This window comes from Colletotrichum phormii (genome assembly GCF_030913505.1).
Source record: "Colletotrichum phormii strain CBS 102054 chromosome Unknown BDP81scaffold_2, whole genome shotgun sequence".
NCBI lineage: Eukaryota > Fungi > Ascomycota > Sordariomycetes > Glomerellales > Glomerellaceae > Colletotrichum > Colletotrichum phormii.
The window spans coordinates 426,293-451,447 of NW_026851444.1; the positions used below are offsets into that span (position 1 = coordinate 426,293).

Consider the following 25,155-nt stretch of genomic DNA (forward strand, 5'->3'; position numbering starts at 1 on the left):
GGGCAAGCAGAACGGATGGACAAGCCAGAACAGACATGGGACGAAAAATTGGGAAGGGAACGAGAATGAAGGTTACATTGGCCGCCATCTGCTGAGCGCCAAGGAAGAGCGCCAGGAAGGGCGAATCAGAAATGGAATCTGGACGGATTTGGGCTTGGCAGCTGGAGAAACATAGTTCAAGACAGCAGCAAAAATTCAAATCCCAAATCTACCTTGCTGTGTGCACAGAGAGTACGCTACACTAGGGACTACACTAGGGACTACCTTACCGCGAGTGCGCGACTACTCAGCCCAACACAACATGGGCATGCAGTCATTCCTAGTGCAACGTCGGCGAGCAAGGGGTCGAATCCGTTTTGTGGATACCGAGGGGCCGGGATGCGGTAGGGATCGTACGGGAAGTGGATCGTCCTTCAGTAAGGGCGTCACTGGTGGGTGTGTGCTCCGTAAAGTAAGGTAGGGTACGTACACGGTATGAACCAGATCTCTCGGAGGAGGGAAGTGAGATGGTTGGACGGGAAGGATTTGGAAGGGGGGGTGTGTGGAAGGAGAAGAGAAGGATTCGGGGCGTGGGGGGGAAGACTCGCTTCTCTTTGTAGTTCTCGTGGCACTGTTTCCCGTTTCTCTTCTTACCTTGGTGTGTATGGCGGACACAAGTTTGGTGAGCCTACGGATACGGATTGAAACCATTACAGATGAACTTCAAGTGTTAAGTATGAAATCGTTCATAAGACGACAATTCCAACAAAATTATTCCGTAAGTGGTGGTTTTGGAGAAGATACTATGTGAGAATTGGGCTCAACTACCTAGGTTCCCAAGAAGGGTGCACTTCAAGAGAGGCACGACACTGACCTAAAGTTAGAGAAACACGGAAAACTTTACAAAATTGAGTTTTAATATTCCGCACTTGGAAACCTCATGCACACTCTATTACAGAACATAGTTTTGGTGTACATAGCTCTATGACAGGCGATGGATCGCGCGTCTATCGAGAAGCGTGCGCCACGGCGGTAGTCTCGTCAATCGTGTCAATCGTATCAACTATCCAATAGCAAGAGGACAGGCGCTGCTTATCTAAACAGGAACGAACATGAATCATGAAGGTTGTCCAGACCGTAAGACTTCCAAGCCATGAACGTCAGCGCCACCGCCGTCACCCGAACCGGGCTGGTCAGCAACCTGGTACGAAGGACGGTATACCCGGGGGATCCTATGGGAGGGCAACGTGCAGAAGAGTCGGCTTTTGGACGGATAGAGTAGCCGGTGAGCTACAGTTTTTCTTCCCTGGGCGCAGGCGGTGCATTCGAGGTTAGAGAACTCTGATATGTGGTAGGCGATCTCTATTAACCGCGTCTGGAAGATGATTGACGCAGAGGCGCGCGCGTGGTTCATGACAGCGGCAACACCGTACGGCTCAAGGGACTAGGCAGGATACTTTCGGAGCTTACATTCAAATTTCCGGACAGCAGCTTCCTGGAAGTGAAAGATGGAAGCCACACTTAGGTAGTCCTTGAAGCCGGGGGGGGGGGGGAGAATGGCAGAGAGCCAGCGGCTGGCCATCGCGTTTGCTGATCTCTTGTGACAAGCTTTCCCGAGAACTGGAGCCTTCAACGGATACAACGTTCGCCACTAGCACCCACGTGCCCGAGATGGGACTCTCTCTGGCCAAAGCTCTCTTGTCCTCACTGCAGTGCCAAAGTCAAATCAATGCTTGGCTTTTGCCCATCAATGCTTGATCCAAACATCGAAACCAGGCGCGGATTCCTAGACCTGTCGGAATTCTTTCTGGACACTTCGCCGCAAAGATGTGGAGGAGTTCGTTGCAATTAAAAAAATTAAAAAATTCTTTCTGAATATTACCTCACTTTTCTTGCTAAAAAGGCCACCGACATTTGACATCTACACAGCCCGCGCTCCAAGTGCCGGAATCGGCTTCCTAGGCCCCGGCGCCTGAGCGACAACAGGATGAAAAGCGTTTGTTTTGGCGCGCTGTTTTCTCCTCTATTTTCTAAATGCCACGTGGCTGTAGCCAAATCCTCCCGCTCACACGCGCAGAGGATTAAATGTTCGAGGAAAAGGAGCACGACGGTTATGGGAGGATTAATCAATTAGCCAACCAAAATTGGTTAATTAGGTACGATTCGCGAGGAGGCGGACATGAACTCCGTGAGAGACGTTGGAGAACAGCAAGGGGAACCGGTACTAAGAGAGTAGTGGACGGTTGGACCAGCAAATCACCGTTAACACTCATAAGCGAGACGGAGAAGGATGCAAAACCTGGGAGCAGGATGTGTGTGGCGTTGCTTCCTCCCGATGATGTGATTTGTCGCTTAACCGCGCCAAAGCCAATCACCAGCGAGATTGTCGCGCAATGAGGAAACTACTGGGGCCACCTACACTCCACGAACGGTTCGCTCCGTCTCTTTCAATTTGTTCCTCGACCAGGCAGGCAGCACCTTGCTTGGCCAGTAACAGCAATTGAGGATCTTGTCCATAAATGGATCCGAGCTTTTTCTTTGCAAGTCCGAGATTTCATGTATTATGATCAGCTTGGGAAGTCACAAAGTTGCCTGATGGCCGCGCCTGCAGAGGCGAGATCCGTTACTTCCTCAAAGGGAACAGGCCAAGGCAGCCGCGCCGGGTGCCGGTGCCGGTGCCGGTCAGGAAGCGGGACCCGGTCGTGGGTCCGAAGTGGGTCTCTCTCGCATCAAGCCTCTCCTTCTCCGCCCCTGTTCAGCCACACTCAATTGCAACAACCCAGAGGGACCCAAAAGGACCCAAAAGGGGACTTTCGATTTTATTCGGCAGTCAAAAGCGATAGTTGCCAGCATCTATCCATAGGCAGTAATGGTGAGTTCGCAAGTCACATCAAGTTGCGGTATTCTCCCGCTGTTTTGTTCCATCCTGAATTGAATGCTACGGCGTGGATAATTTCCATGAGATAGTCGCCTCATATTCGACACGGACCCTTGTAGCATCTCCCTCACGCCGACTGGGCGATTCGAACTCGTGCTCGAAAGAAAGCTTCTGCCTGAACATGTCCCCCGTCGCCAAGAGGGTCGGTCACCTTGACTTTTGGGCATCCCTGGTTCTGCAAGCAAGGGGCAGCAGAAAAACAGAGCCTTCAAGGTTCCCACATACGCATGCACCTAATGTGCTGAAGCTTCTGTGGGTCAGTGCTTTCAAATAACTGACGATGTCACGGCGGCCGACCTAGTTGGCAAAGGGAAGAGCCCGTCTTGGTGTCTTGGAGCCGCATGGTGTGATGTTTCCCCAAGGCCTCAGCCCCAGCCCTGGAATCTGGGTGCTCATGATCACCGCTGCATCCAACCCAAGGGGCCGTTTCTGTGAAAAAAAATGCACCCAATACCACTCAGATCATCATCAGGCATGACTAGGTAGGGGGCTTTGGGGGCACATCGGATTCCTCGGACTCGGTTCTGTTATTGACATCCAGGTGCTTAGCAGACGGGAGTCGAGGAACGGAAAGAAGTCCAACCAATGTGCAACTTATTCAAGTAGCAGAGAGCAAACCAACATCCACGATGGACCGACATGTCTCCTCCGACACTAACAAAACCTTCGCCCCCGTCTCCCGTCTCCCGTCCAGACACGGCCGCATCGTCTCGGCGGAGGAGAGGCAATAGCTGGCGATTCTTGGGAGAGGAAGCATTCGAGATATCTTCAGGCGGAGGAAGGAGTTCGTTTCAGCATCACTAAAACTCCTTGGCGCACTCAAGGCACCTTACCTTAGTGACGCTCCCCAGACTCTCTTCTCCGTCATTGACGTTGAGCAAGGCCGTCACCCCCTGATCCCTGTTGACTGACCCCAATAGGCCGTGCATATGGATCTATTTCGGGAGATCCCCCTAGTCGGAGGATCCCGTTTTTCCGTCGCTGCCAGGGGCTCCTGCCCCACTCTCTGGGCAGCGCTGTCACACTGTTTCCGTTTCCTGCCTCTATCACACTGTTTCAAGGCCGCACCAAAGACGGCCTGATCGAAAAACCCGTCTTAGGCGACCTACCTTAGTCAGGGTCGCCGTGTCGTTTGCTTCCTCTGCAACCCTCAAGGCCCTGAAACGGCCCCCTTGCTCAACGTCGTGCATCAGTGAGTTCGTCGGGCCACAGCAGCGCCGTACACATCAGAGTTGGGGGATCACGGGGGAAGAAGACCTGGATCGATCATCAATCGTACCCCTCAATGCCATGATATCCCGAGAATTCAATTCTTGATGCCGCGAGGCCAACACTAACCTCTGAAGACGGTCCACGACAGTCCTGCCAAGACGCGGGGCGCGACTTCAAGATGAGACGAAAAAAACAAGCACGGCCTCAGGCAAAGGCTTGGGATGAACCAAAGTCCATCCGTGTTGGGAGCTGGCCACTCAGGCTCCTCCCTTCTGCGGCGAACCGCGTTGAGAAATCTACTTTCAACGTCCAAAGCTTACCTCTACATTTTTTTTTATATAGGGTACGGAGTAGGTAGGTAGGTAGGTAGGTAGGTAGGTAGGTAGGTATAGGTGCACCATCTAATCCTCTCAGAGACACCGAAACAATCCAGTCGGATTCCAACAACCCGACAATCTCCAACAAACAAACTTCTCACCAACGTGGATTTATATCCTTTACGAGGGTTACAGCAACTCGACCGTCGCAACCGCAACCCAACAACACCACTGCCCCCATCCTTCACGGCACGCCAGCTGGAGCTGTGCCAGCTCAACAACGCGCCTGTCGTCTCGTGGCCCCGGCTACTCGGTGGTCCGGCTCTCTCCTCACACTAAATTCCGAAAATCTGACCACCGTGCAGTCGCGCTGTGCTCAAGGCACCAAGGTTCTCACCTCATCCCGGGTCGACTTCTTTGCGGATGTTTTCCGCCTCTCACACACACATGAGTACTCGCAAGGGAGCTGAGCCTTCACGTCACTCACTGACCAAATCGAGACAATGCGCGCTCACTCATCCCGCGCCGCCCATTCACGGCTTACGAGAGAAGCGCGCAGCCGGTCCCGACATGTCCGTATCACCTAATACCATTGCTCTTTGGTCCCCGCTCCTCCTGCCCTTCGGGTCTGACGCGGCCGGAGACTATCTTACCGATCTTTAGTCCAATGCGGAAAGCAATTCAAAGTAGAGTAACTCTATGCGTGCCCTCCAGGACGAATCAACGAGAGCGGCTCGCATGATCCCTTTAGGACTTTCGTACTCGCTGACAATTCTAAGGCAGCATCTCGAAAGATACCTCCATTCTGAAATTGACCACACCTACAGTTCGGACAGTCATACTACGGTCAACTGGTGGACCACCAAATCCAACTGCTCATTCTCCACAATCTTCGCCTATTGAGGCCGCATTGAGACCTAGGCAGGGTCTTGCAACTCCTCGACAGCGTAGATCTTTCCCACTCAGTCTTATCAGGCTGACATCCAAAGTGGCCCCCTCTCGCCATCACGGAAAACCCCCGACATTTCTCGCTGCCTTTGGCCCTTCCCCGCCGAGCCCTTGTCACGAAAAGTGGTCGAGTGCGAGGGCAAAACGTCCGGAGTACTGAGTACTGCCTGTTTCCAACAAAACCCCAACATGCGAAATAGTTACAGTGCAGTATAGGTGCAGAGAGCAGCGTTACATGGTCCCGTCGAACCCAAGAACAGGGCTTGGGCCTGCTCCCCAGCCTCTGCTCCCCAGCCTCTGCTCCCAGCGCTCTGGATCGCATGAAGTTCGCTAGTGCTACTGTTGTCCACATTTATTCTCTCGTCTTGCCAAGGCATCTACAATGCAACACGGACTTGAGTGTTGACCCGATCAACCGGATGGTCGCTATACCTCCTTCAACTTCGACGCGAGGGACGCGAGATAGAGATGAAGAGAGAGACGAACCGTACGGAGTAAGCAACCCGATCCTCCGTCGCAGGCGTCCAGAAATGGAGGTACATCGCCGACTATTTAGAAGCCCCCGAATGTGACCCTGAGGCGTGTTGGTTTTATTCCACCTGCTGGCTGGCTGGCAATCCTCCAAGTAGAAAATCACAACAAAGAACACCATCTAGCTTGGGCGGTGTCTTGGCGCTTGCTTCGCAGATGTGAACCAAACCAGTCAGACACAGAGAAAGGCCTAGACAAGTCAGGCCACGGCCATGGTGAAAGGTCCTGCTTCTTGAGTAGGGATTACCCTCGTAGATGTTTCAAAAAAGACCATCTATTTTCCAGCCATTAAGAGTGGCTTGTGAGCATTGTCTAAAGCAGTACGTAGAGCTGAACCGATTCGGTGTGGCTGGGGGAGATGCGGCTAGTGCCGAGCTGCAGAGTGGTCGCTAGGATGGCCCATGATGGGCGACAACCTGTGTCTGCTCTTGATTCCAACTGATCCCTGTCCACAGTATATACCCCTCAATTGGATGAGGGCTCTGGGAAATCGGAGCAAGTGATGCTGTTGATTCAGTTATAATTCAGTCTACTTGACGCTGTCTTCTCAATTGGAAGGCGTAGCTATCCTTTGTAATCGCTGATAGAAAAAAACCACCAGTCCCTCAATCGTCCATTGTCAATCTACTTCTGCTTTGAACACCAACCCAAGTCTAAGTGGTGATTGTAGAAATACCTTCCATACTGCCGCATATACCGTACTGGTATAGCCAGTGGCCAGCATCGAATCTGCTGATTGTCCAGCCTGGAGGCCGTGGGTTTCCTTCCTGGCCAACCCGTACTGCCTCGACTCCGCATGGCTTTGTGTATGTGAGGAGGGTCGGTCTCACAATCAGACTGGAACTGTAGAGTTCCTTGTTGCACTCTTCGCTAATAGTATACTCCATTCCCACCTTGTCGTCATATGGCGTTCTCGGTGGAAAGTTCACCTTGGGCCGATCCCAGTCTCGAGACGAAAGACTACTTATGCTGCTGCTTGTGTGGCGCTCGTTGTCCGAGTAATAGCTGCTCGTATCGCTGCCTTCACTGCCATAAGGCACCTCCCGGAGAAAGACTTCATTGTCGAGAACTTCCTTACTGACCATTCCCATGAACCATAAGTAAAGAGGTCTAACTTTCATTGCGAGCTGGTCAGAGGCATCATCGACTTGCTCGTCAACGGAAAGGGAGCCGATGCTGACGAGGCGCGGTTTTCGCATCGGCGGGAAGGCGGCGAAGCGCATGCGCAAGGCGTCAAATACGTGACAAATGCCAGCTTCGCTAATGTAGACGTCGCACTTGTCACCCTCCTCTGCTGAGACCTCCTAGGTCCTGAAGCCTCCGATGCCGTACACAACCATGTGGACCGGCTCTCCTCGGAGTTCCTCTGGGAAGAGGACTTCGGCTGCAGTTTCTGGGCTCAGGTCTGCCGTAACAATTTTCATGCGGCCGAAGTGTTCCATTTTGAAGTCATCTGCGTCGCAAAACATCTCCTAAAGACTTGACTCGCATCTGACGTCTGGGGTGGTCAACTCTTAGCATTCACGACATGAGGGAAGTGTAGGAAATAATAACAATGACAAGCGGATCGTGGACATGCCACATCGACTGTAGGTTTTGGGAGGTATAGACTTTACTTACAAACATGGCAGAATATCGAGGTATTCTGAAGAGCATGCATCAGACACCTGAACACGGTGTACCCCGTTGCTCCAAAGAAAGCGACGTGACGCATGGGTCGGTTGAGTCGATATGGAAGAGACGACTGGATGCTCAGGTGAAGACCGGGGCCTGATTTGATGGGGTGGCGTGGGATGAAGCTGTATTCGACCTGATTGTCGACTAGTCGGCCAAGGACATTGGAATGACGGCTTGCCATTTTCGTGGGCGTGAAACAGCAGCAGAGATCCTGCCGCAGAAACTCCCCAATCTGAGGATCTGATTCGATGTTGAGAAGGACCGGTAAACAGTGGCGAAGCTGTAGGGAGCCTATTTGATGGTGGACGCAAATAGGCGCGGCGGAGATGAGTTCGAGGCACGGTAGGTAGCTACGCGAAGGTTGCGAGCGTAAAGGGAAATAGCCCGAGAGGAGACTTATGGAGCTGATCCAAGAAGTTGGAGGCGAGTGGCGAGCAATGGCACAGCGAAGTGTGTAGCGTACCCGAGATGGATGGGAAGATGGCGATTGACTGCTGCTGGATGGTGATGTGTTGTTGATACGAAGGAAGAGGCATAGCGGGGAATTCTCCAAGAGGCGCATATCAGGTTCGCTCCCATGCTCATGATTGAGTATTCCAGTCGACGGAAGGATGAAGCCATTGATATCGGTCCGTTGGAAGGAAGGGCCCCATTAGGATACTAGGCCTGCTGCCATGGCAGAGCGCGGCTGCGAGGTACCTTGGAAAGCATTACCTTACGGACGAAGAGGAGGCTTAAGAAAAGAGATGTAGATGCGGAAGGATGACTGAGCAGGCGGAACCCCGGACAGAGACTGAGTAGTGGTCCAAAACAGGAAGCACCATATCTCACCCAAGCTGTAAAGTAAGTATGTAGCGCCATGCCTGTTCTACCTTACAGCGGCAGGGTCTCCTTAGTCGACGAGGGGTGTGGCAGGACCAGTTTAGTCTGACCTCGAAATGGAAAGATCATCGAAGGCGAAGGAAGCATCACACAAAGCAGGGGAGACACCTGCACTGTCTCAGTATATACGCCCTGGACCGAGGTATCTGCACTCCGATGTAGGCGCGGAAGGCTTCTTCTGCGGCCATGACCTCGGCGGCGCGGTGGCTTGGGAAAGACACTCGACGTTGGCTGCCTTATGGGTCCATGAAACATGTACACGATGTAAGTAGCGGCCGATGCAGTGCCATGCGGGACGAGTGCGAGAGAGAGAAGCAGAGAAGCCTCAGACAATGTAATGTGTATGCAGTAATTCGATACACAGCACAGGGCTGAGATGACACGCTGATATGTCGCCTCGGCTTGGCCTGCAGGTGGAACTCCCTCGCGGTCGGCTGCGTTTAGCAGCGGAAGCGGTGCAATTTCCCACATTGCCACGGTGTGTTTCAGGTCTCGTTATCATCAAGTGATGACCAAGGTGTGGGATTCTAAGCAGGAGCTATTAGTTGACAATGGCTGACCGGGGGTAGATAACGGAGTTTGAGTATTCAAAGATCGAGAAGAGATGAGGGCCGGAGGTGCGGGGAGACGAAAGGAGGACGAGGATGATGATCTTGTCGGGATACCATGTGGACTCGGTCCCGAAGAAGGCAAAACGAAGCAAAACGTGTGAAAGATGAATACCCAAAGGAAGGAAAGTCAAGAGAGAGACCTAGAGTGTGTGTGAAGAGCAAAGTGGAGCAAAGCGGAGCAAATGCGTGCCAGCGGGAGTCGGGAGTCGGGAGTTGGGACTTGAGGTTATTCTGTTGCCTGCTGGGAGCAGCGGGACGATGCGATGCAGCGCGCGATGAGACGTTGTTGCTGCAAAGATGCACCAACAGGCCCGGCTGTGTTTGCTGCCCGCCTCTCCGCCCCAGAAACCCCCTCAAGGTGCTATGTGCGGGAAACTGTGTGGTTTACTGTGTTCGGGAAGGATTCTGTCTGAGGGGTGAGGAAGCCTGAAGCACACCAGGGTGTTGACCTAATCAGGGCGGGACCACGGAGCAAGGGCCCCTTACCGAGCCAATGGGACACAAATGTCTTCCCCGCTTACCCTGGACCCGCCCATTGCCCCGCCTCACCTCACACATCACGACTGCGGCCACTGAAGGTCGACGCGCATCTGAGTTTAGTGATGAACCCACTAATTACTCCGTGGACGAGATGCGCTGAAGGGCAACACAGCGCCCCGTGGGCTCCGTGACTAAGCTGAAAAGTCGCTTCGTTCCACCTCCCCTTCTCAAATCATCCTCTCACGTACAGCTGCTCGTACGCACGTAGAATGCACGCAGGGCCTATTCACGGCTCAGTCATCATGTCAGACTCGCAGCTATTATCAACCGCTGCATGTTCTCGGCCAAGGCGAGACGGCTGAATCATTAGGCATTCAATACCTAAATGTCTCAATTCGGGGCGGCCATAACTACCGTGTGCTTGGGATTCGTTATCACCCGACTGCGAATCAGATGGGAGACCATATCCATGAGACCAGACGAGACAAAGACGAGATGGGACGAGGTTCAATGCAACTTTGACAACCGCAGCGCCTGTGGTGTAAAGCAGAGATCTGCTAGAGCAAGACACGACGGAAAGCCAAGTTTGTTAGTTCTCTACGCCATGGATTGTCGAGCACCCAAGCTGTTCGACCGACTTTCGCAGATCCTGTACATGCGTCAATCAATCTCCCTAATTGGCGAATCCCATGGTCCTTCTGGCATAACTTCCCGCTCGACTTGTGCAAATCGTGCAGATACCTCCAGCGACTTCGCCCTTGTACCTCGTATGTACCGTGGGATGAACCCCTGGAAAGCCTCCATCTGGCAAGGGAAGGAATGACGGGATGACATCCACACAGACGCCGCCCCGTTCCAGCTCTCCACCTCTCCGAACCTCGATCAAGCCCATCCCCCATTGGGAACATCTTCTTTCTCCAATCACTCCTTGAAGAAGCTATCTTGTATCGTCGTCCAAGGCGCGGCTGTGAGGCGCTCTCCGCGATACACGCTCGTCTATTCGTCAGCCCTACCAACTCCTTCTCCGTGCTGCCGCTAACGTACACATTGGCACCCGCGCTTCTGCGTTCCGTCTTACCCTTGTTTTGGTTGCCTACTCTTTTGCCATGGGTTCGGCCAACAATGCCTCCGTCAACCTGCACCAGACTGCGCTGCGGCTATTCATGTCTCCACTTGCATCATCATGAGCACCGAAATAGTAGCCTCCGGAGTCATTCGGAGGCTCACAACTGACCGGAACCTGTCTCCGGACAGCTTCGGAAATCTTCAACGCGATACTCTGACTGAGGAGCCGAAAGTGCTCCATCGCGCAGAGACCGTCTTGCATACCTCCAATGGCAGGCACCGACATTCAGAGGAACTCCATGTCCGTCAAAGGGGCATCAATATCTCTTCATCAACATATAAGCTTGGGATTCGGTTCGTCTCAATCTGTTTTCCTCATCACTCTCGACACATCATCATCTCTCATAGACTCAGTTCGACTCTTCACTTCATGATCTTCAACCAGCAAAGTATCGCAGAGTTCCAGTTTCAGGGTTCTCTTACCTCAACCATCACCTTTTGATTCAGAGTATCCTACTTGTTCGCGGAAGATTCCATTTCTTCCCTCGTCCCTGAAATCAACTCTCGATACTTGATATCAACTCTTTTCCTTCTGATAGCTGGTCAATTACCTTCGATCACGAACCACAATCGACAATCACCTTTGTCGACCACCTCCTCAGCAGACTAAAGAATCCAGCCAAGCACACCAAGCTCATCCGAACTTAGCTTTTCCAGCTTCGCAACCGATCAACATGTCTGCCCGAGTCAACACCGTTGAGAATGACCCCACCGTCATCGTCGGTCTCGCTTGCCGAGTCCCTGGCGCTTCCAACCCCAGCAAGCTCTGGGACCACATTGCCGCCCAGCGAGATGTTCAGCGCAAGATGCCCGAGGACCGCTTCAATGTAGACAACTACTGTGAGTATCATCATAGCTTTTGACGATTTTCAAAGATACTGACCGTTTTCGTAGACCACCCTGATGGCACCCGCAAGGGAACCGTAGGTTGAGTCCTTCAAACAAGACACAGAGCCAATAGACTAATACCACTATTCTAGACGAATGCTCGTTTCGGCTACTTCCTTGAGCAGGATATTGCTGAATTCGACAACTCCTTCTTCGGCATTTCTGGAAAGGAAGCCGATGCCATGGACCCTCAGCAGCGTCTGTTGCTCGAGGTCGTCTACGAGGCCCTGGAGAACGCTGGTATCACCCTTCAGGACATCAGTGGCTCTCAGACTTCCGTCTTCTGCGGTAGCTTCACAAACGACTACCTCTCCATGACTGGCAAGGACTTGACGGCGAACTACCCCATGTACCACGCCACCGGTACCGGTAACGCCATTCTGTCCAACAGAATCTCGTACTTCTACAACTTGCACGGGACCTCCATCACTCTTGATACCGCCTGCTCATCATCTCTTGTCTGCTTCCATCTTGGGTACGTTTGCAGTCATCTGGTTCTCTATCTCGTGATATCAGGATCTTGAGGCTAACACGCTTTCGTCTCTAGCAACCAATCGCTGAAGAATGGCGAAGCTGACATCTCCATCGTGGTCGGCTCTGCTCTTCACTTCGACTCCAACATCTACATCACGATGACGGACCTTGGCATGCTGTCCACAGATGGTCGCTGCCGCGCTTTCGATGCTTCGGGAAGCGGTTACGTCCGTGGTGAGGGTATCTGCGCAGCTATTCTCAAGCGCCAGAGCGCCGCTGAGACTGCTGGCGACAACATTCGCGCCATCGTCAGAGCTACTGGAAGCAACCACGATGGCCGAAAGAACGGTATCACTTTGCCCAACAGCGTTGCCCAGGAGGACCTCATTCGCTCCACCTACGAGCAGGCCGGTCTCAACCCGCTGCACACGCAGTACTTCGAGGCACACGGCACCGGCACTGCTGCAGGTGACCCTATTGAGACCCGTGCCATCGGCGCAGTCTTCGCCCCTGGCCGAAGCAACCCCTTGTACGTCGGCTCCGTCAAGACCAACATTGGTCACCTCGAGGGTGCTTCGGGTCTTGCAGGTCTGATCAAGACCACTCTTGCGCTTGAGAACGGCCAGATCCCCCCCAACATGCACTTCGACAACCCGAACCCGAAGATCATGTTCGATGACTGGAAGATCGCTGTCCCTACCAAGATGACTGCCTGGGAGGTGCCCGAGGGTATTGCCCGAAGAGCCTCAATCAACTCATTCGGCTACGGTGGTACCAACGGACACGTCGTCTTGGAAGAGTACGAGAAGAGTGCTGCCCCCAAGACCCGCTCTGTCACGGCCATCGAGAACGGCGTTCACGCTCGTCCGTACCTCGTTCCGCTCACCTCCCACTCCGCAAAGGCTGGCGAGCTGACCGAAGAGACCCTGAAGAAGTACCTCGAGCAGGGAGATGTTAACGTCGCCGACCTTTGCTACAGTCTGGCCACGCGCCGCACTCTCCATGGTCAACGTTCTTTCGTTGTTGCCAATGATGCGGCATTATTGGCCGAGCAGTTGACCATTGCCCGCCCTGCCGCCAAGTGGACTCTGGCCAACAAGTCTACCCCCAGACTTGGCTTCGTCTTCACCGGCCAGGGCGCCCAGTGGTTTGCCATGGGTCGCCAATTGATTGAGGAGAGCCCCCTGTTCCGCCAGAGCCTTAAGCGTTGCGACAGCATTCTCCAGGCGCTGCCCGACAGGCCTGAGTGGTCCATCCTCGAGGAACTCTGCAAGACCAAGGAGACTACTCTTCTTGGCGAGACCCTGTACTCTCAGACCATTTGCACTGCTTTGCAGCTTGCCTTGCTCGAAGTCCTCAAGGCGTGGGGCATCACTCCCTCAGCTGTCGTCGGTCACTCTTCGGGTGAGATGGCCGCTGCTGCTGCCGCCGGTATCCTCACCTTTGAGAACGCCCTCATTGCCGCCTACTACCGCGGTCGCTACATGTCTGCCCCCAACGAGAATGGCAAGCCCGGTGGTATGATGGCTGTCGGCCTCACCGAGGCAAAGGCTCTCGAGGAGCTCAAGCCCTACAAGGGTCGCCTTTGCATCGCCGCTGTCAACTCCCCAAGCACCATGACGATCAGTGGTGACGAGGATGCTATTCTCGAGCTTAAGGACAGCCTCACTGAGAAGAAGGTCTTCGTGCGCCAGCTTATTGTCAAGCAGGCCTTCCACAGCCACCACATGAACGCCTTGGCCGGTGCTTACGAGAACGCGCTCAAGAACTGCAAGACCTTCACCACCCAGAAGCCCACTTGCCGCATGTTCTCCAGTGTCACGTCTCGCCTGGCTGACTACGAGTCAATGGGACCCAAGTACTGGGCCACTAACATGACAAACGCCGTCCGCTTCTCCGACGCTCTCACCGGCATTCTTCTCGACGAGGAAGACGAGCAAAACGTTGACGTTTTGATTGAGCTTGGCCCCCACCCTGCATTGAAGGGCCCTGCTCGCCAGACCACTCAGTCTCTGAAGCTCGACTTGCCTTACATCGGCTCGCTGACTCGCGGTGTTCCTGACTTCGAGGGACTGCTCAACCTTGCCGGTACATTGTTCTCTCTTGGCTACCCTGTTGATCTCATTGCCGCCAACCAGAACTTGAGCCTCGGCGCGGATGGCAGCCTTGTCAAGGTCGATACTGGAGCCAAGCTCACCGACCTCCCGACTTACACCTGGGACCACCGCAGATACTGGACCGAGACCCGCTACCTCAAGGAGCACCGTCTCCGCAAGTACCGCCACAGCCTTCTCGGTCACATCATCCCTGGCTCTATCGCCAAGAACCCCAAGTGGCGAAACTACCTGCGACTGAAGGAGCTTCCCTGGCTGCAGGAGCACGTGGTCGATGGCAAGGTTGTATTCCCTGGCGCTGGCTACATCAGCATGGCCATCGAGGCTGCCCTTCGTGTTGATGAGGTCGAGAGCGCCAAGATGATCTTTGTCAAGGATATTGTCATCAAGAACGCCCTCCTTCTGCCCGAGAGCGACGATGGCGTCGAAATCTTGCTGGAGCTCAAGCCTGTCACGCTTTCAGCCAAGAGTCATTCGGAGACCTGGTACGAGTTTGCATGCTACTCATATGACGAGAACAGCAACTGCACCCAGCACTGCCATGGTCTTATCAGCACCGAGAAGGGAGAGCCGGCCCCCGTTCCGGAGCCCGTCTCTGGTGCGATCGACCTCGGCGAACTTCTCAAGAAGACCAACCGATCCGTCACCAGCGGCCAATTCTACAATCAGCTTGCTGGCCTCGGTCTTGAGTACGGCGAGAAGTTCCGTCTTCTGAGCGGTTCTGTTGAGTCAGGCCCCGGCTTTGCTTTGAGCGACCTCAAGTTCGACCCCAGCTCTCTTCCCCAAGAGCGGGGTGACGAGACTGTCGTCCACCCGACCCTTCTCGATGCCTTCTTCCACGTCATCTTCAACGCCATTGAGTCTCGCCTCGGTCGCCCTCTTGATGAGCCTTACGTGCCTTCCTTCTTCCGAACCCTGAAGATCTCTGGCGAGTTCTTCTCGTGGACCCAGTCCACTGAGGCCAAGAGCTTCCAGGTTGCATCCTTCACTCAGCTCCCCTCTCCCCGCGTGGCGATCAACGATATGATCATGCAGAACGCAAGTGGCCAGCTGATGATGGAGATTGGTGGCCTTGAGGTTACTTCCCTGGGCCGCGAGATGCCAGAGGGCAGCGGTCCTCGCACCCTTTTCTACCAACAGAGATGGCAACCTTGCTTCGATCTCCTCGCTAACGCAAAGGGCAAGAGTCTCGGCGATGTTGTCGATATCTTTGCGCACCAGTACCCTGACAGCAAGATTCTTCACATCACCTCGGATGTCGAGAAGTCGAAGCATGTCCTTTCCGCCCTCGGCGGCACGAAGAGTGAGCGCCGCAGATTCCACAACATGGATGTGTGGTCTCTCAACGGTGCAAAGCTCGGCGAAGGGTTCGAGACCCTGTCCAACAACACGAACAACCTTGTCAACATTGTCGAGCCACAGGCTGATAGCTACGACCTCGTCATCGTCAGCGAGACCGGTTCCATCAACGCCGTTCCTTTTATGAAGGACACCGGTTGCATCATCTTTGACGGCCAGAAGGGCTCTGTTGCTGCCGACCTTTCCGAGGTCTTCTCTAGCCCGATCTGCACCGCTCTGCAGAAGAAGAAGACCGCGGCGCCCTTGACTGGTCCCATCTCAGTTGTCATGCCTTCTGGTAACGCCTCTCCTCGTGCGCTGTCCATCCATAACGCCTTCGAGTCTGCTTTCGGTGGCCGCATCGTCACGAGCACCTTCCCCGAGATTGCCGAGGCTGGCCTGTCTCTGCTGGCTGATGATGTTGTCGTCCTGGCCACACTCGATGAGATCATTGACAACGAGTCGATGTTCTTGGGTGTTCAAGTTCTTCTGGGAGCCATCCAGAAGAACGTCATCTGGCCTCTTGAAGGTGCTACCTTCGAGTCCGAGAGACCCGACCTCGCCATGGTTATCGGTCTCGTCCGCACTGCCCGCAGCGAAAACGACTCTTCTCGCAATGTCACCTTTGACTTTGGCAAGAACACTGCTGCTGAGACTGTCGCCTCGAACATCCTTCGTGCACTTGACGCCAGCCTGACCGAGGACGAGCTTGCAGAGCGCAATGGCGTTGTCTACATCCCTCGTGTCGAAGCTGACGACGGTCGCAACTCCAAGCTTCGCAACGGACCTGCCCGTGAGCCTCGCTTGGAGGCTTTCGGTGAGCGTCGGCCTCTCAAGTTGACCTTTGGCAAGGTCGGTCTTCTGGACACGCTTCACTTTGCTGAAGACGAGGAGATCATTGACACCGAGCTCGCTGATGATGAGCTTGAGATCGAGGTCAAGGCATCTGCCATCAACTTCCGCGATCTCGCCGCTTCTCTCGGTATCATCGACGACTACAAGCTTGGTGACGAATGCGCCGGTATTGTCTTGCGCGTCGGCCCCGAAGTCAAGGACTACAGCGTCGGTGACCGTGTGGTCGCCTGGAGACCCGGCCAGGGCGCTCACCGCGCCATCTGCCGCAACCCCGCTACTCTCTGCCACAAGATTGACGCCAACATGTCCTTCACCGACGCCGCTGCTCTGCCGTGTATCCTGACTACCGCTTACTACTCCCTTCTCGACACCGCTCGCCTCCAGAAGGGCGAGACCGTCCTCATTCACGCCGCCGCTGGAGGTGTCGGACAGATGGCTGTCCAGATTGCCCAGCGTGTGGGTGCCCGCGTTCTCGTCACGGTCGGATCCCCTGCCAAGCGCCAGCTCATGAAGGATGTCTACGGTATCAGCGAGGACTGCATGTTCTCCTCCCGTGACGACACGTTCGCAGCTGGTGTCATGCGCGCCACCGACGGCAAGGGTGTTGATGTCGTCCTCAACTCCCTTGCTGGCAACCTTCTCAAGGAGACTTGGGGCTGCCTTAACGCCTTCGGTCGCTTCATCGAGATTGGAAAGCGTGATATCCACGAGAACACCAAACTCGATATGTCTCCTTACCGCAAGAACGTCATGTTTGCCTCGGTGGATCTCATCACCATGTTCGAGAGGAACAAGTCACTTGGCGCTCGCGTCTTCAGCGAGTGCTGCGAGCTGGTGAACAAGGGAGAGATCAAGCTGCCTGCCATCCTCGAGGTGTCTTATCAGGATGTCATCAAGGGTTTCCGTCTCTTGCAGATGGGCAAGCACGCCGGCAAGATTGTCCTATGCCCTTCCAAGGATGACATGGTCCCCGTCATGCCTACCAGCTTCCGCAACACCATGCTCTTCAGCTCCGAGAAGACCTACCTCCTTGTCGGTGGTCTCGGTGGTCTTGGACGAACCCTCGCACAATGGATGGTTCGCAAGGGAGCTACCAAGCTTGCCTTCCTTTCTCGCTCTGGTGCCGACAAGCCAGAAGCCCAAGCCACCGTCGATTGGCTGGTGGAGCGTGGCATCGAGGCCACCGTCTACCGTGGCGACGTCGCTAAGCTTGCCGATGTGCGCGCTTGCGTGGAGGGCATCAGCAAACTCGGCGGTATCTTCCAGGCTGCCATGGTTCTGCAGGATGTTCCTCTCGAGACCATGAACTACTCGCAGTGGAAGCGCTGTGTTGAGCCCAAGGTCCTCGGTGCGAAGAACTTGCACGAGGCCTCCCTTGGAGTCGACCTCGACTTCTTTGTCTGCTTCTCTTCCGTGGCTACGGTTCTTGGCTCCAAGGCACAGGCCAACTACTCGGCTGCCAACAGCTTCCTCGACGCTTTCATGCGCCACCGTCGCGAGATGGGTCTTGCCGGTACTACCATGAACGTCGGAGCCGTCTCTGGTGTCGGGGTTGTCAGCGAGAACGCCGCACTTGCCAAGATCATGGAGCGCTTGGGCATGGACCCCATCAACGAGGAGGAGCTCCTTTACCAGCTCGAGGAGGCCGTTAAGGGTGACCGTAACGTCAAGACCACGGCCCGTGGTGTCGATGCCCACCAGATCATGACCGGTGTTGGCCTCATCAAGCCCGATGTCTACTGGGCAGCCAAGCCTCTTCTGAAGAACTTGTACTCCAACCACGACTTTGGTGGATCCGGAGCCGCCGGCAAGAGCCAAAAGAACGTCATGGCTATGCTGCGCGAGGAGTCTGATCCCGAAAAGCGTACCGAAATTGTTCTCGACAACTTCCTCGACAAGATCGCCCAGGTCCTCGCCACTCCCAAGGAGTCCATTATTCCTTCCAACCCTCTGTCTGCCTACGGTCTCGACTCCATTGTCGCTGTCGAGTTTAGAAAGCATTTCCGCAAGGAGATCCAGGTCGACATTGCTCTCTTCGACATCTTGGGCGCCGCCAGCATTACCGCTCTCGTCCAAAAGGCTGCCAAGATGATTGTCCTCACCTCCGCTACCAAGGAGGCCGGTCCCGCCGATGCAAAGACGGAGAAGAGCAAGGGTGCCGATGCCGAGAGCGCGGAGAAGTCTGCCGAGACCTCTGCCATGGCTTCTGGCGAGATGACAAAGACCAAGACTTCCGCCGATACTCCGATCGCTTTGTCTACCTTCCAGTCCCGCCTCTGGTTCGTCCACTCATTCCTGGAGGACAAGTCCTTCCTCAACCTGCCCATCGTCATGAAGATTAAGGGGAGACCCAACTTGGCCGCACTCCGCACCACCATGTACGAGCTCGTCTCTCGCAACCCATCGATGCGCACCAGCTACTTTGAGGGCGACGAGTTCGCCCAGCAGGAGATTCTCGAGGACTTTGATGTCGATGTCTCCTTCCGCGATCTCTCCCGTGAGGCCGACCCCGAGCAGGCTCTTGAGGAGTTTGTCAAGTACAACCGCAAGATTGAGATGAACGTCGAAGAGGTAAGTCTAACAGAATCGCATTCCTTGCGACTCGTACTAACAAGCACACAGGGTGAGGTTTCCAGCTTCTCGCTGGCCAAGCTTTCCGAGGATGACTGGGCCTTCATCTGCATGATCCATCACATCTCCATCGACAGAGGTAGCATGAAGGGCATGATGAGCCAGTTCGTTTCTCTCTACGATGCCACTGTTCAAGGCAAGGACCTCGCGACCGTCCCCTCGCCCGAGTTCTCCTACGTCGACTTCTCCATCTGGCACAACGCCCGTCTCGCCTCTGATCTCATGCGACCTGACCTCGACTGGTGGAAGGAGCGCCTTGCTGGTATCCCTCAGGCCAGCAAGCTGCTGCCCTTCGCCAAGTGCGAACGTCCCCAGCGATCTGACCCGCGCCGCCTGGCCCTCAAGACCAACTTGAACTCCAAGCTGTTTGCTCGCATGAAGCGTCTCGCCGCCCAGGCCAACGGAACTCCCTTCCACTTCATCCTCGCTGCCTTCAGGGCATTCCTCTTCCGCTACACGCAAGAGAAGGACCTCGTCCTGCTCATGGTGGACGGCAACAGGCCCCACACGGATGCTGAAGACATCAACGGATTCTTTGTCAACTTGGTTCCCATCCGAGTCGAGGACGACTGCGAGGGAGCGACCTTTGATCAGCTCTTTGCCAACTGCAAGCAGCGAGCCCTGGAGAGCTTGGCGCACTCTGGTGTTCCCTTCGACACTGTGGTCGACATTCTTGGCGCGAAGAAGACTCCCAGCCACATGCCCGTCGGTCAGATCGCCGTCAACTACCAGGTTAGTCGAACTCTATACCATCAACTAGGTTCCTTTGACTAACAATGAATAGATCCACGGTCCAACTCCCACATACTCCACCTCCGACTTCCAGATTAACAGCATGGTGACGGACGATATTCCCACTGCGGCAGACATGCAGCTCGAGGCACTCGAGACGTCTGACCACGCCCTGGACCTGCGCATCGAGTACTCCACCGCACTCTACAGTGAGGCCGACATGGAGCGCTTCCTTGACAACTTCCTCACCTTCCTGTCTGGGTGCATCAAGGACCACCGCCAGCCCATCGAGGAGGTCAGCATGTGTGGCGAGGTTGAGCTCAAGACGTTGGGAAACGAGTTTTGGAACACTGAGACCCGCGAGAACCAGTGGGAGGGACAGAGCGTGTTGGTACGGAAATAAGCGTGTCCTATGAATCCTACAAAGTATTTAGCTAATACTTTTTCTCTTTAATAAAGGACAAAATTTCCCAAATGGCACTCGAGCACCCCCAGAACACCGCGATCAAGACGTCTGACGGCTACAGCATCACCTACAAGCAACTGATTCAAGACGCGACTAGTGTGGCCTCGGAGCTTCTCCAAGCAGGTGTCAAGCCCGGTGACCGCATCGCATTGCTCGCTTTCCCCGGCGTCGATGCCATTGTCGGTCAGATTGCATCTCTCATGACCAGGAGCTGCTACGTCGCTCTCGACACCGACTTTGCTCAAGATCGTCTCTCCTTCATGATTTCAGATGCCGGTAGCCGTATCCTCCTCATTGGTCCTGGCGCTGAGTCCCTGGCTAGCGATCTCACTTCCAAGACCGTTGTTGCCCCCAAGGTGATCAGGATTACTGAAGCCGTCGGTGCTGCTCACACTTCCACGCAGTTCAGCCCTCGCCAGGCTCAGGACCCTTTCTACATGATCTACACCTCTGTAAGTTGCAGCCCTACCTCAATTGGCACAGATAACTGATGGACTTTGTAGGGAAGCACCGGTACACCCAAGGGAGTCCTCTTGACCGAGGAGAACACCCATCAGATGCTTGCGACCCTGAACAAGGACTACTGCTTCACTTCCAAGGATAGGTTCCTTCACCAATCATCCACGTCTTTCGATCTCTCGATTGTGCAGATCTACTCCGCTCTGACGGCTGGCGCGACTTGCCTGATTGCTGCATGGGAAACTCGCAAAGACCCTCATGGTCTTGCTTCCTTCATGGCGACTGAGAATGTCACAACCACTTACTTCACACCGACCCAGTTTGCTCTCCTTCTCGATCTCAACACTGAGGCGCTCAAGAAGTGCAACAACTACCGCGTCGCCTACTTTGCGGGAGAGAGATTGCCCGTCCGCGTGGCTCGCAGCTTCTACGACCTGAAGACCCCTGCGACTCTCTAGTAAGTAGAACAACATCTGCTGCAAGCATCTTGCGTCCAAGAGGCTAATCACACTACAGCAACACCTGGTCCCCATCGGAACTCATTGTCCAAACTTCCATCGCCAAGATTGAGTACCCTGCTGATGGCGAAGTCAGCCTGCCCATCGGCTTTCCCATGGACAACTGCCGCCACTACATTCTCGACACCAAGGGAAACCCTCTTCCCGCTGGCATGGTCGGTGAACTGGTCGTTGGCGGCTCCCAGGTTGGTGCCGGCTACCTCAACCGCCCCGAGATCAACGCCAAGTCTTTTGTCGAGAACCCTTTCGCCAGCGTCGAGGACCGCAAGCGAGGCTGGACTAGAATGTTCAAGACGGGAGACCGTGGCTGCTTCCGTACTTCTGACAAGCAGCTCGAATTCCATGGCCGTATTGCCGGTGACAAGCAGATCAAGCTCCGTGGCTTCCGTGTTGATCTCGGCGAGGTTGAGCAGCGCATCTTCCAGGAGTCGCAGTCGCAACTCGTTGATATCGCTGTCATTGCTCGCACCGTCGAGACCGGCCAGGAAGATCTCCAGCTGATTGCCTACGTGGTGCCCAAGAAGGCACTCAATGCCGCCGAGAAGCAGACATTCGTCTCCACCATTCACCGCAAGATCAAGCCCCATCTCAACGGTATGTCACCCGTGGTCTTTTCCCAGGGGAACGATTCCTGACTCTTTACAGATTACATGCTGCCCAACGCCTACAACTTCCTGGCCAAGCTGCCTGTGACCATCGGCGGAAAGGTCGACCGCCGCAACCTCCTCGGCAGAGACCTTGAGCTTCTCTACCCGACAACTGCTACTACCGCCAAACCTACCGGCGCAGCCAACGGTGCTTCTTCCAGTGCTGGTGACCTCGAAACCTCCGTCATGGGTCTCTTCCGCGGTATCCTGGGAGACAAGTACTCGGACGTCAACGATAACTTCTTCCAACGAGGTGGCCACTCGATCCTTCTCGTCCGTCTCCAGGCCAAGATCAAGAAGCAGTACAAGATCGCGCCCACTCTGCCCCAGATGATCAAGGAGCCCACCGCAGCCGCTGTTTGTGCTTTCATCCGCCGCAACAAGGGCGATGGTTCCGGCGGCAAGGCGGGGTTTGAGAACGTCATCAGCTGGAATGTCGAGACCAAGCTTCCCAACGACGGCCGCTACATCCCGCGGTACGGCGCCCCGCGCGTCGACCGCGACGAGCTCTCCAAGTTTCTGATCACCGGTGGCGAGTCTTTTATCGGACTGCACTTGCTCGCCGAGATCCTGGCCAACAAGCCGAACGCCACCGTCTACCTCCTCGGATCGATGGAGCGGATCGAGACGTCCCTCGTCGTGAGCGAGCTGGCCAAGTACGGCCTCATCAACGACCACAGCAAGAAGGGCGTCGTCCTGACCGAGAAAGACGTCCTCAGCCGCATCAAGATCGTCCCCGGCACCCTCTCGCAGCCCAGCTTCGGCCTCAGCAAGTCCGCCTTCCGCATCCTAGGCCAGACCGTCGAGGCTATCTACCACCTGGGCGGCCACGTCTCCCTCCTCAAGACCTACTCCTTCCTGAAGCCCGTCAACGTCTCCCCCATCTTCGACCTCATCCGTCTCGCCGGCACAGGCGACCACCTCTCCGAGATCCACTACCTCAGCACCTGGTCCGTCGCGCACCTGCAGTCCTGGTCCCAGTCCAAGCGCACCCGCGCCGACTACGTCACGGCCGAGGAGGACATGTCCCACTTCCAGCCGCCGACCGAGGACGAGTTCGGCTACTTCAAGTCCCGCTGGGTCGCTGAGAACCTCCTCTGCCACGCTGCCTCCCGCGGGTTCCCCGTCACAATCACTCGCGCCTCCGCCGTCACGGGATCCTCCCACAACGGCAACCTCGACCCGGCCGACGAGTTCACTCTCCGCATGATCCTGAGCATGATCGAGTCCGCCAAGGTCCCGCAGATCGGCCAGCCCAAGCAGCCCGGTTTCGCGGTCGACGTCGTTCCTGTGGATTACCTTGCCCAGGGCTTCCTCGCGCTGACTTCAGAGAAGGAGGCTCTTACTTCTACTGCTACCAACTACAACAAGCCGCACATCTACCACATCGGCAACCACTCACCCCTCAAGCTCGCCGACCTGCCCGAGATCGTGGCGACGCTGCGGCCCGACGGCAAGCGCGGCGAGGTCGTCTCGCTCGACGAGTGGCTCACGTCCATGGACAAGGGCAACGCCGACGAGGCGGCCGTGCGAAACACTGTGCTCAAGGAGTACCTCGCGACCGGCTACGTCATGTTCTCGCTCGACAACAGCAAGACGGCGGCGTTGTTGGAGAACTTGGTGCCCGGGCTCGACGAGAAGTGTCCTGCTGTGGACGCTGCGTTCCTGGGTCAGCTTTGGCAGCGGATTAAGAAGGCTGAAGCTGGTGCTCAGGCGTAAGGTGTGCGGTGTGCGTGATGAAACGGGCCTTGCTTGACTCTCTCTCTCTCTCTCTCTCTCTCTCTCTCTCTCTCTCTCTCTCTCTACCTTTTGTGTGAGTGTTGAGATTGCAGAATAGGCTGGTCGGTTGGTTGGGTGTATAATATTGCGCGGTTGATGGTTGTACGATACACGGCTGTAGTATTGTTTTCTTTCGTTTTTGTTTTTTTGTATCTGCATAAACCCAAGATTGTATTGTTTTTTGTATTAATATCTATACTGTACTTGTACCAGGTTTAGACGGAGTTGTTGGTCTCATCACTAGAACTAGACTGTAAAATGATGTTTATTGTGTAACAATTTTGGCATGGTTTTCTCGTGACATGTGAGCCTTTGAGGCATTGAGGCATGGAAATAAGGTAGGTACTCATCCTTCAAGAAGACAAGGAGAAGCCAAAAAGGTACGTACTAATTCAGGGTCGAGAAAGCAGGCGGGGTGGCGGGGTCCTCTCGGTGAGCTCGGTGAGCGATAAGCGCATGGGATGACCCACTGAAATTTTCTTTGGGTTCCAAGTTTCGTTCGTTTCCCCGTCGCCCTCGCAACTGGTCTCTTTTTCTTCCCTCTCACCGTCGCCCGAGTTGAAACGATTCGAGGCCGGAATTGTCAACCAAACACGATTGTGCAATCTACGGCATTTTACTAGACGGAACGAAGTCGGGAAACGGCTTACACATCCGCCGCATTTTCTCAAACATCTCCACCGCGAACGAGAGGAAGACCCTCGAAAACCTCGAGCAACCCTCCCGACCGGAAATCAAACTCTACACACACACACACACACACACACACACACACAAACAAACAAACACACAAAATGGCACAAGGCGGCGTCAAATCCGCCTCGCGCCCCGCGCCGACGGGCAAACCCAAACAGAAGCAACTCAAGAACGCCTCGCGCGTAGCGAAGCCCCAAAAGGCGAAAGCGCACTCCTCGGCGGACAAGATGCAGAAGAAGATGGCCGCGGGCCTGACGTCGCGGACGGAGAAGTTGTTGGGCGAGAGGGCGGGTCACTTGGAGCTTATTGGCAAGGGGAAGAAGGCGAAGAAGGATGATAAGAGCGGGAAGGGGTTGCAGGCGACGAAGGGGGGGAGTCGGAAGTATGGTTAAGGTCCTGTCTCCCTCCCTCCCTCTTCGCACAGTATTGAGGGGGGGCTCGGGAGGGCTCGGGAGGGATTAGGAGAGTTCTGTGGTCTTCCTTTGTGGTAGAGGATTGGATGGGCTGAAAGGGAGGGCCTTGGGACAGTGGATGAACACTTTGAAAACGGTGAAGGGAGCCCCAAGGCGAAGGCTAGCGTCGGAGAAGAGCTTGCTTGGATGGGGGTCTACAACTATGAAAAGGAAGGGGTTTAACGACTAGATACCCTCACATAATCGACAAACATGTTTTCTGTTTCAAGCCAGCTATCGCATTCACATCTGCCTAGATTTTCTCTGAAAGAACTAGGGACTTTGACGTAGGGGCATTACTTGGGGTTGAGCGGGGAGATGCCAGGCTTGAGAGTCGGCCTTCGCAACGATGCCGCATGTGCTCAGAGATACATGAAGGCAAGACGTTCTTCGGACACGTCGCCGC

General features: G+C 55.0%; 6 protein-coding genes across 6 annotated transcripts; 2 read left to right on the plus strand and 4 right to left on the minus strand.

Moving 5' to 3' along the window:
• Positions 1 to 5,240: 5,240 nt before the first annotated feature.
• Positions 5,241 to 5,886, minus strand: BDP81DRAFT_79737 (uncharacterized protein). The gene has a single exon (XM_060596292.1). The coding sequence runs from the start codon at positions 5,744 to 5,746 to the stop codon at positions 5,294 to 5,296; it is 453 nt and encodes a 150-aa protein (XP_060450272.1). The 5' UTR covers positions 5,747 to 5,886; the 3' UTR covers positions 5,241 to 5,293.
• Positions 5,887 to 6,578: 692 nt separating this feature from the next.
• Positions 6,579 to 7,367, minus strand: BDP81DRAFT_389380 (uncharacterized protein; the record flags this gene model as incomplete). Its single annotated transcript, XM_060587244.1, has 2 exons — positions 6,579 to 7,185; positions 7,258 to 7,367. The coding sequence occupies 2 exons, from the start codon at positions 7,365 to 7,367 to the stop codon at positions 6,579 to 6,581; spliced, it is 717 nt and encodes a 238-aa protein (XP_060450273.1).
• On the minus strand, positions 7,273 to 8,319 carry BDP81DRAFT_79742 (uncharacterized protein). The gene is made up of 2 exons (XM_060596294.1): positions 7,546 to 8,319; positions 7,273 to 7,423 (listed from the first exon to the last, which is right to left on the minus strand). Exons 1-2 carry the CDS (start codon positions 8,162 to 8,164, stop codon positions 7,398 to 7,400), a joined length of 645 nt encoding a protein of 214 aa, XP_060450274.1. The 5' UTR covers positions 8,165 to 8,319; the 3' UTR covers positions 7,273 to 7,397.
• Positions 8,320 to 9,052, minus strand: BDP81DRAFT_79741 (uncharacterized protein). The gene has a single exon (XM_060596293.1). The coding sequence runs from the start codon at positions 8,953 to 8,955 to the stop codon at positions 8,476 to 8,478; it is 480 nt and encodes a 159-aa protein (XP_060450275.1). The 5' UTR covers positions 8,956 to 9,052; the 3' UTR covers positions 8,320 to 8,475.
• Positions 9,053 to 11,002: 1,950 nt separating this feature from the next.
• Positions 11,003 to 23,909, plus strand: BDP81DRAFT_364866 (polyketide synthase). The gene is made up of 10 exons (XM_060586499.1): positions 11,003 to 11,540; positions 11,595 to 11,623; positions 11,681 to 12,063; positions 12,136 to 18,940; positions 18,992 to 19,732; positions 19,785 to 20,123; positions 20,192 to 20,650; positions 20,702 to 21,114; positions 21,174 to 21,769; positions 21,821 to 23,909. The coding sequence occupies exons 1-10, from the start codon at positions 11,375 to 11,377 to the stop codon at positions 23,539 to 23,541; spliced, it is 11,652 nt and encodes a 3,883-aa protein (XP_060450276.1). The 5' UTR covers positions 11,003 to 11,374; the 3' UTR covers positions 23,542 to 23,909.
• Positions 23,910 to 24,344: 435 nt separating this feature from the next.
• Positions 24,345 to 25,094, plus strand: BDP81DRAFT_415254 (uncharacterized protein). Its single transcript, XM_060589440.1, has one exon. The coding sequence runs from the start codon at positions 24,396 to 24,398 to the stop codon at positions 24,687 to 24,689; it is 294 nt and encodes a 97-aa protein (XP_060450277.1). The 5' UTR covers positions 24,345 to 24,395; the 3' UTR covers positions 24,690 to 25,094.
• Positions 25,095 to 25,155: the final 61 nt, after the last annotated feature.

Excerpts from the sequence above, each read along its gene's own strand:
- BDP81DRAFT_79737 (XM_060596292.1), bottom strand. The coding sequence starts at position 5,746 with ATGTGGACAACAGTAGCACTAGCGAACTTCATGCGATCCAGAGCGCTG.
- BDP81DRAFT_415254 (XM_060589440.1), top strand. The coding sequence starts at position 24,396 with ATGGCACAAGGCGGCGTCAAATCCGCCTCGCGCCCCGCGCCGACGGGC.
- BDP81DRAFT_364866 (XM_060586499.1), top strand. The coding sequence starts at position 11,375 with ATGTCTGCCCGAGTCAACACCGTTGAGAATGACCCCACCGTCATCGTC. Across the intron at positions 20,124-20,191 it reads GGGAGGGACAGAGCGTGTTG|GACAAAATTTCCCAAATGGC; the intron begins GTACGGAAATAA and ends TCTTTAATAAAG. Across the intron at positions 21,115-21,173 it reads AAGACCCCTGCGACTCTCTA|CAACACCTGGTCCCCATCGG; the intron begins GTAAGTAGAACA and ends ATCACACTACAG.
- BDP81DRAFT_79741 (XM_060596293.1), bottom strand. The coding sequence starts at position 8,955 with ATGTGGGAAATTGCACCGCTTCCGCTGCTAAACGCAGCCGACCGCGAG.
- BDP81DRAFT_79742 (XM_060596294.1), bottom strand. The coding sequence starts at position 8,164 with ATGCGCCTCTTGGAGAATTCCCCGCTATGCCTCTTCCTTCGTATCAAC. Across the intron at positions 7,424-7,545 it reads CTCGATATTCTGCCATGTTT|ACGTCAGATGCGAGTCAAGT; the intron begins GTAAGTAAAGTC and ends TGACCACCCCAG.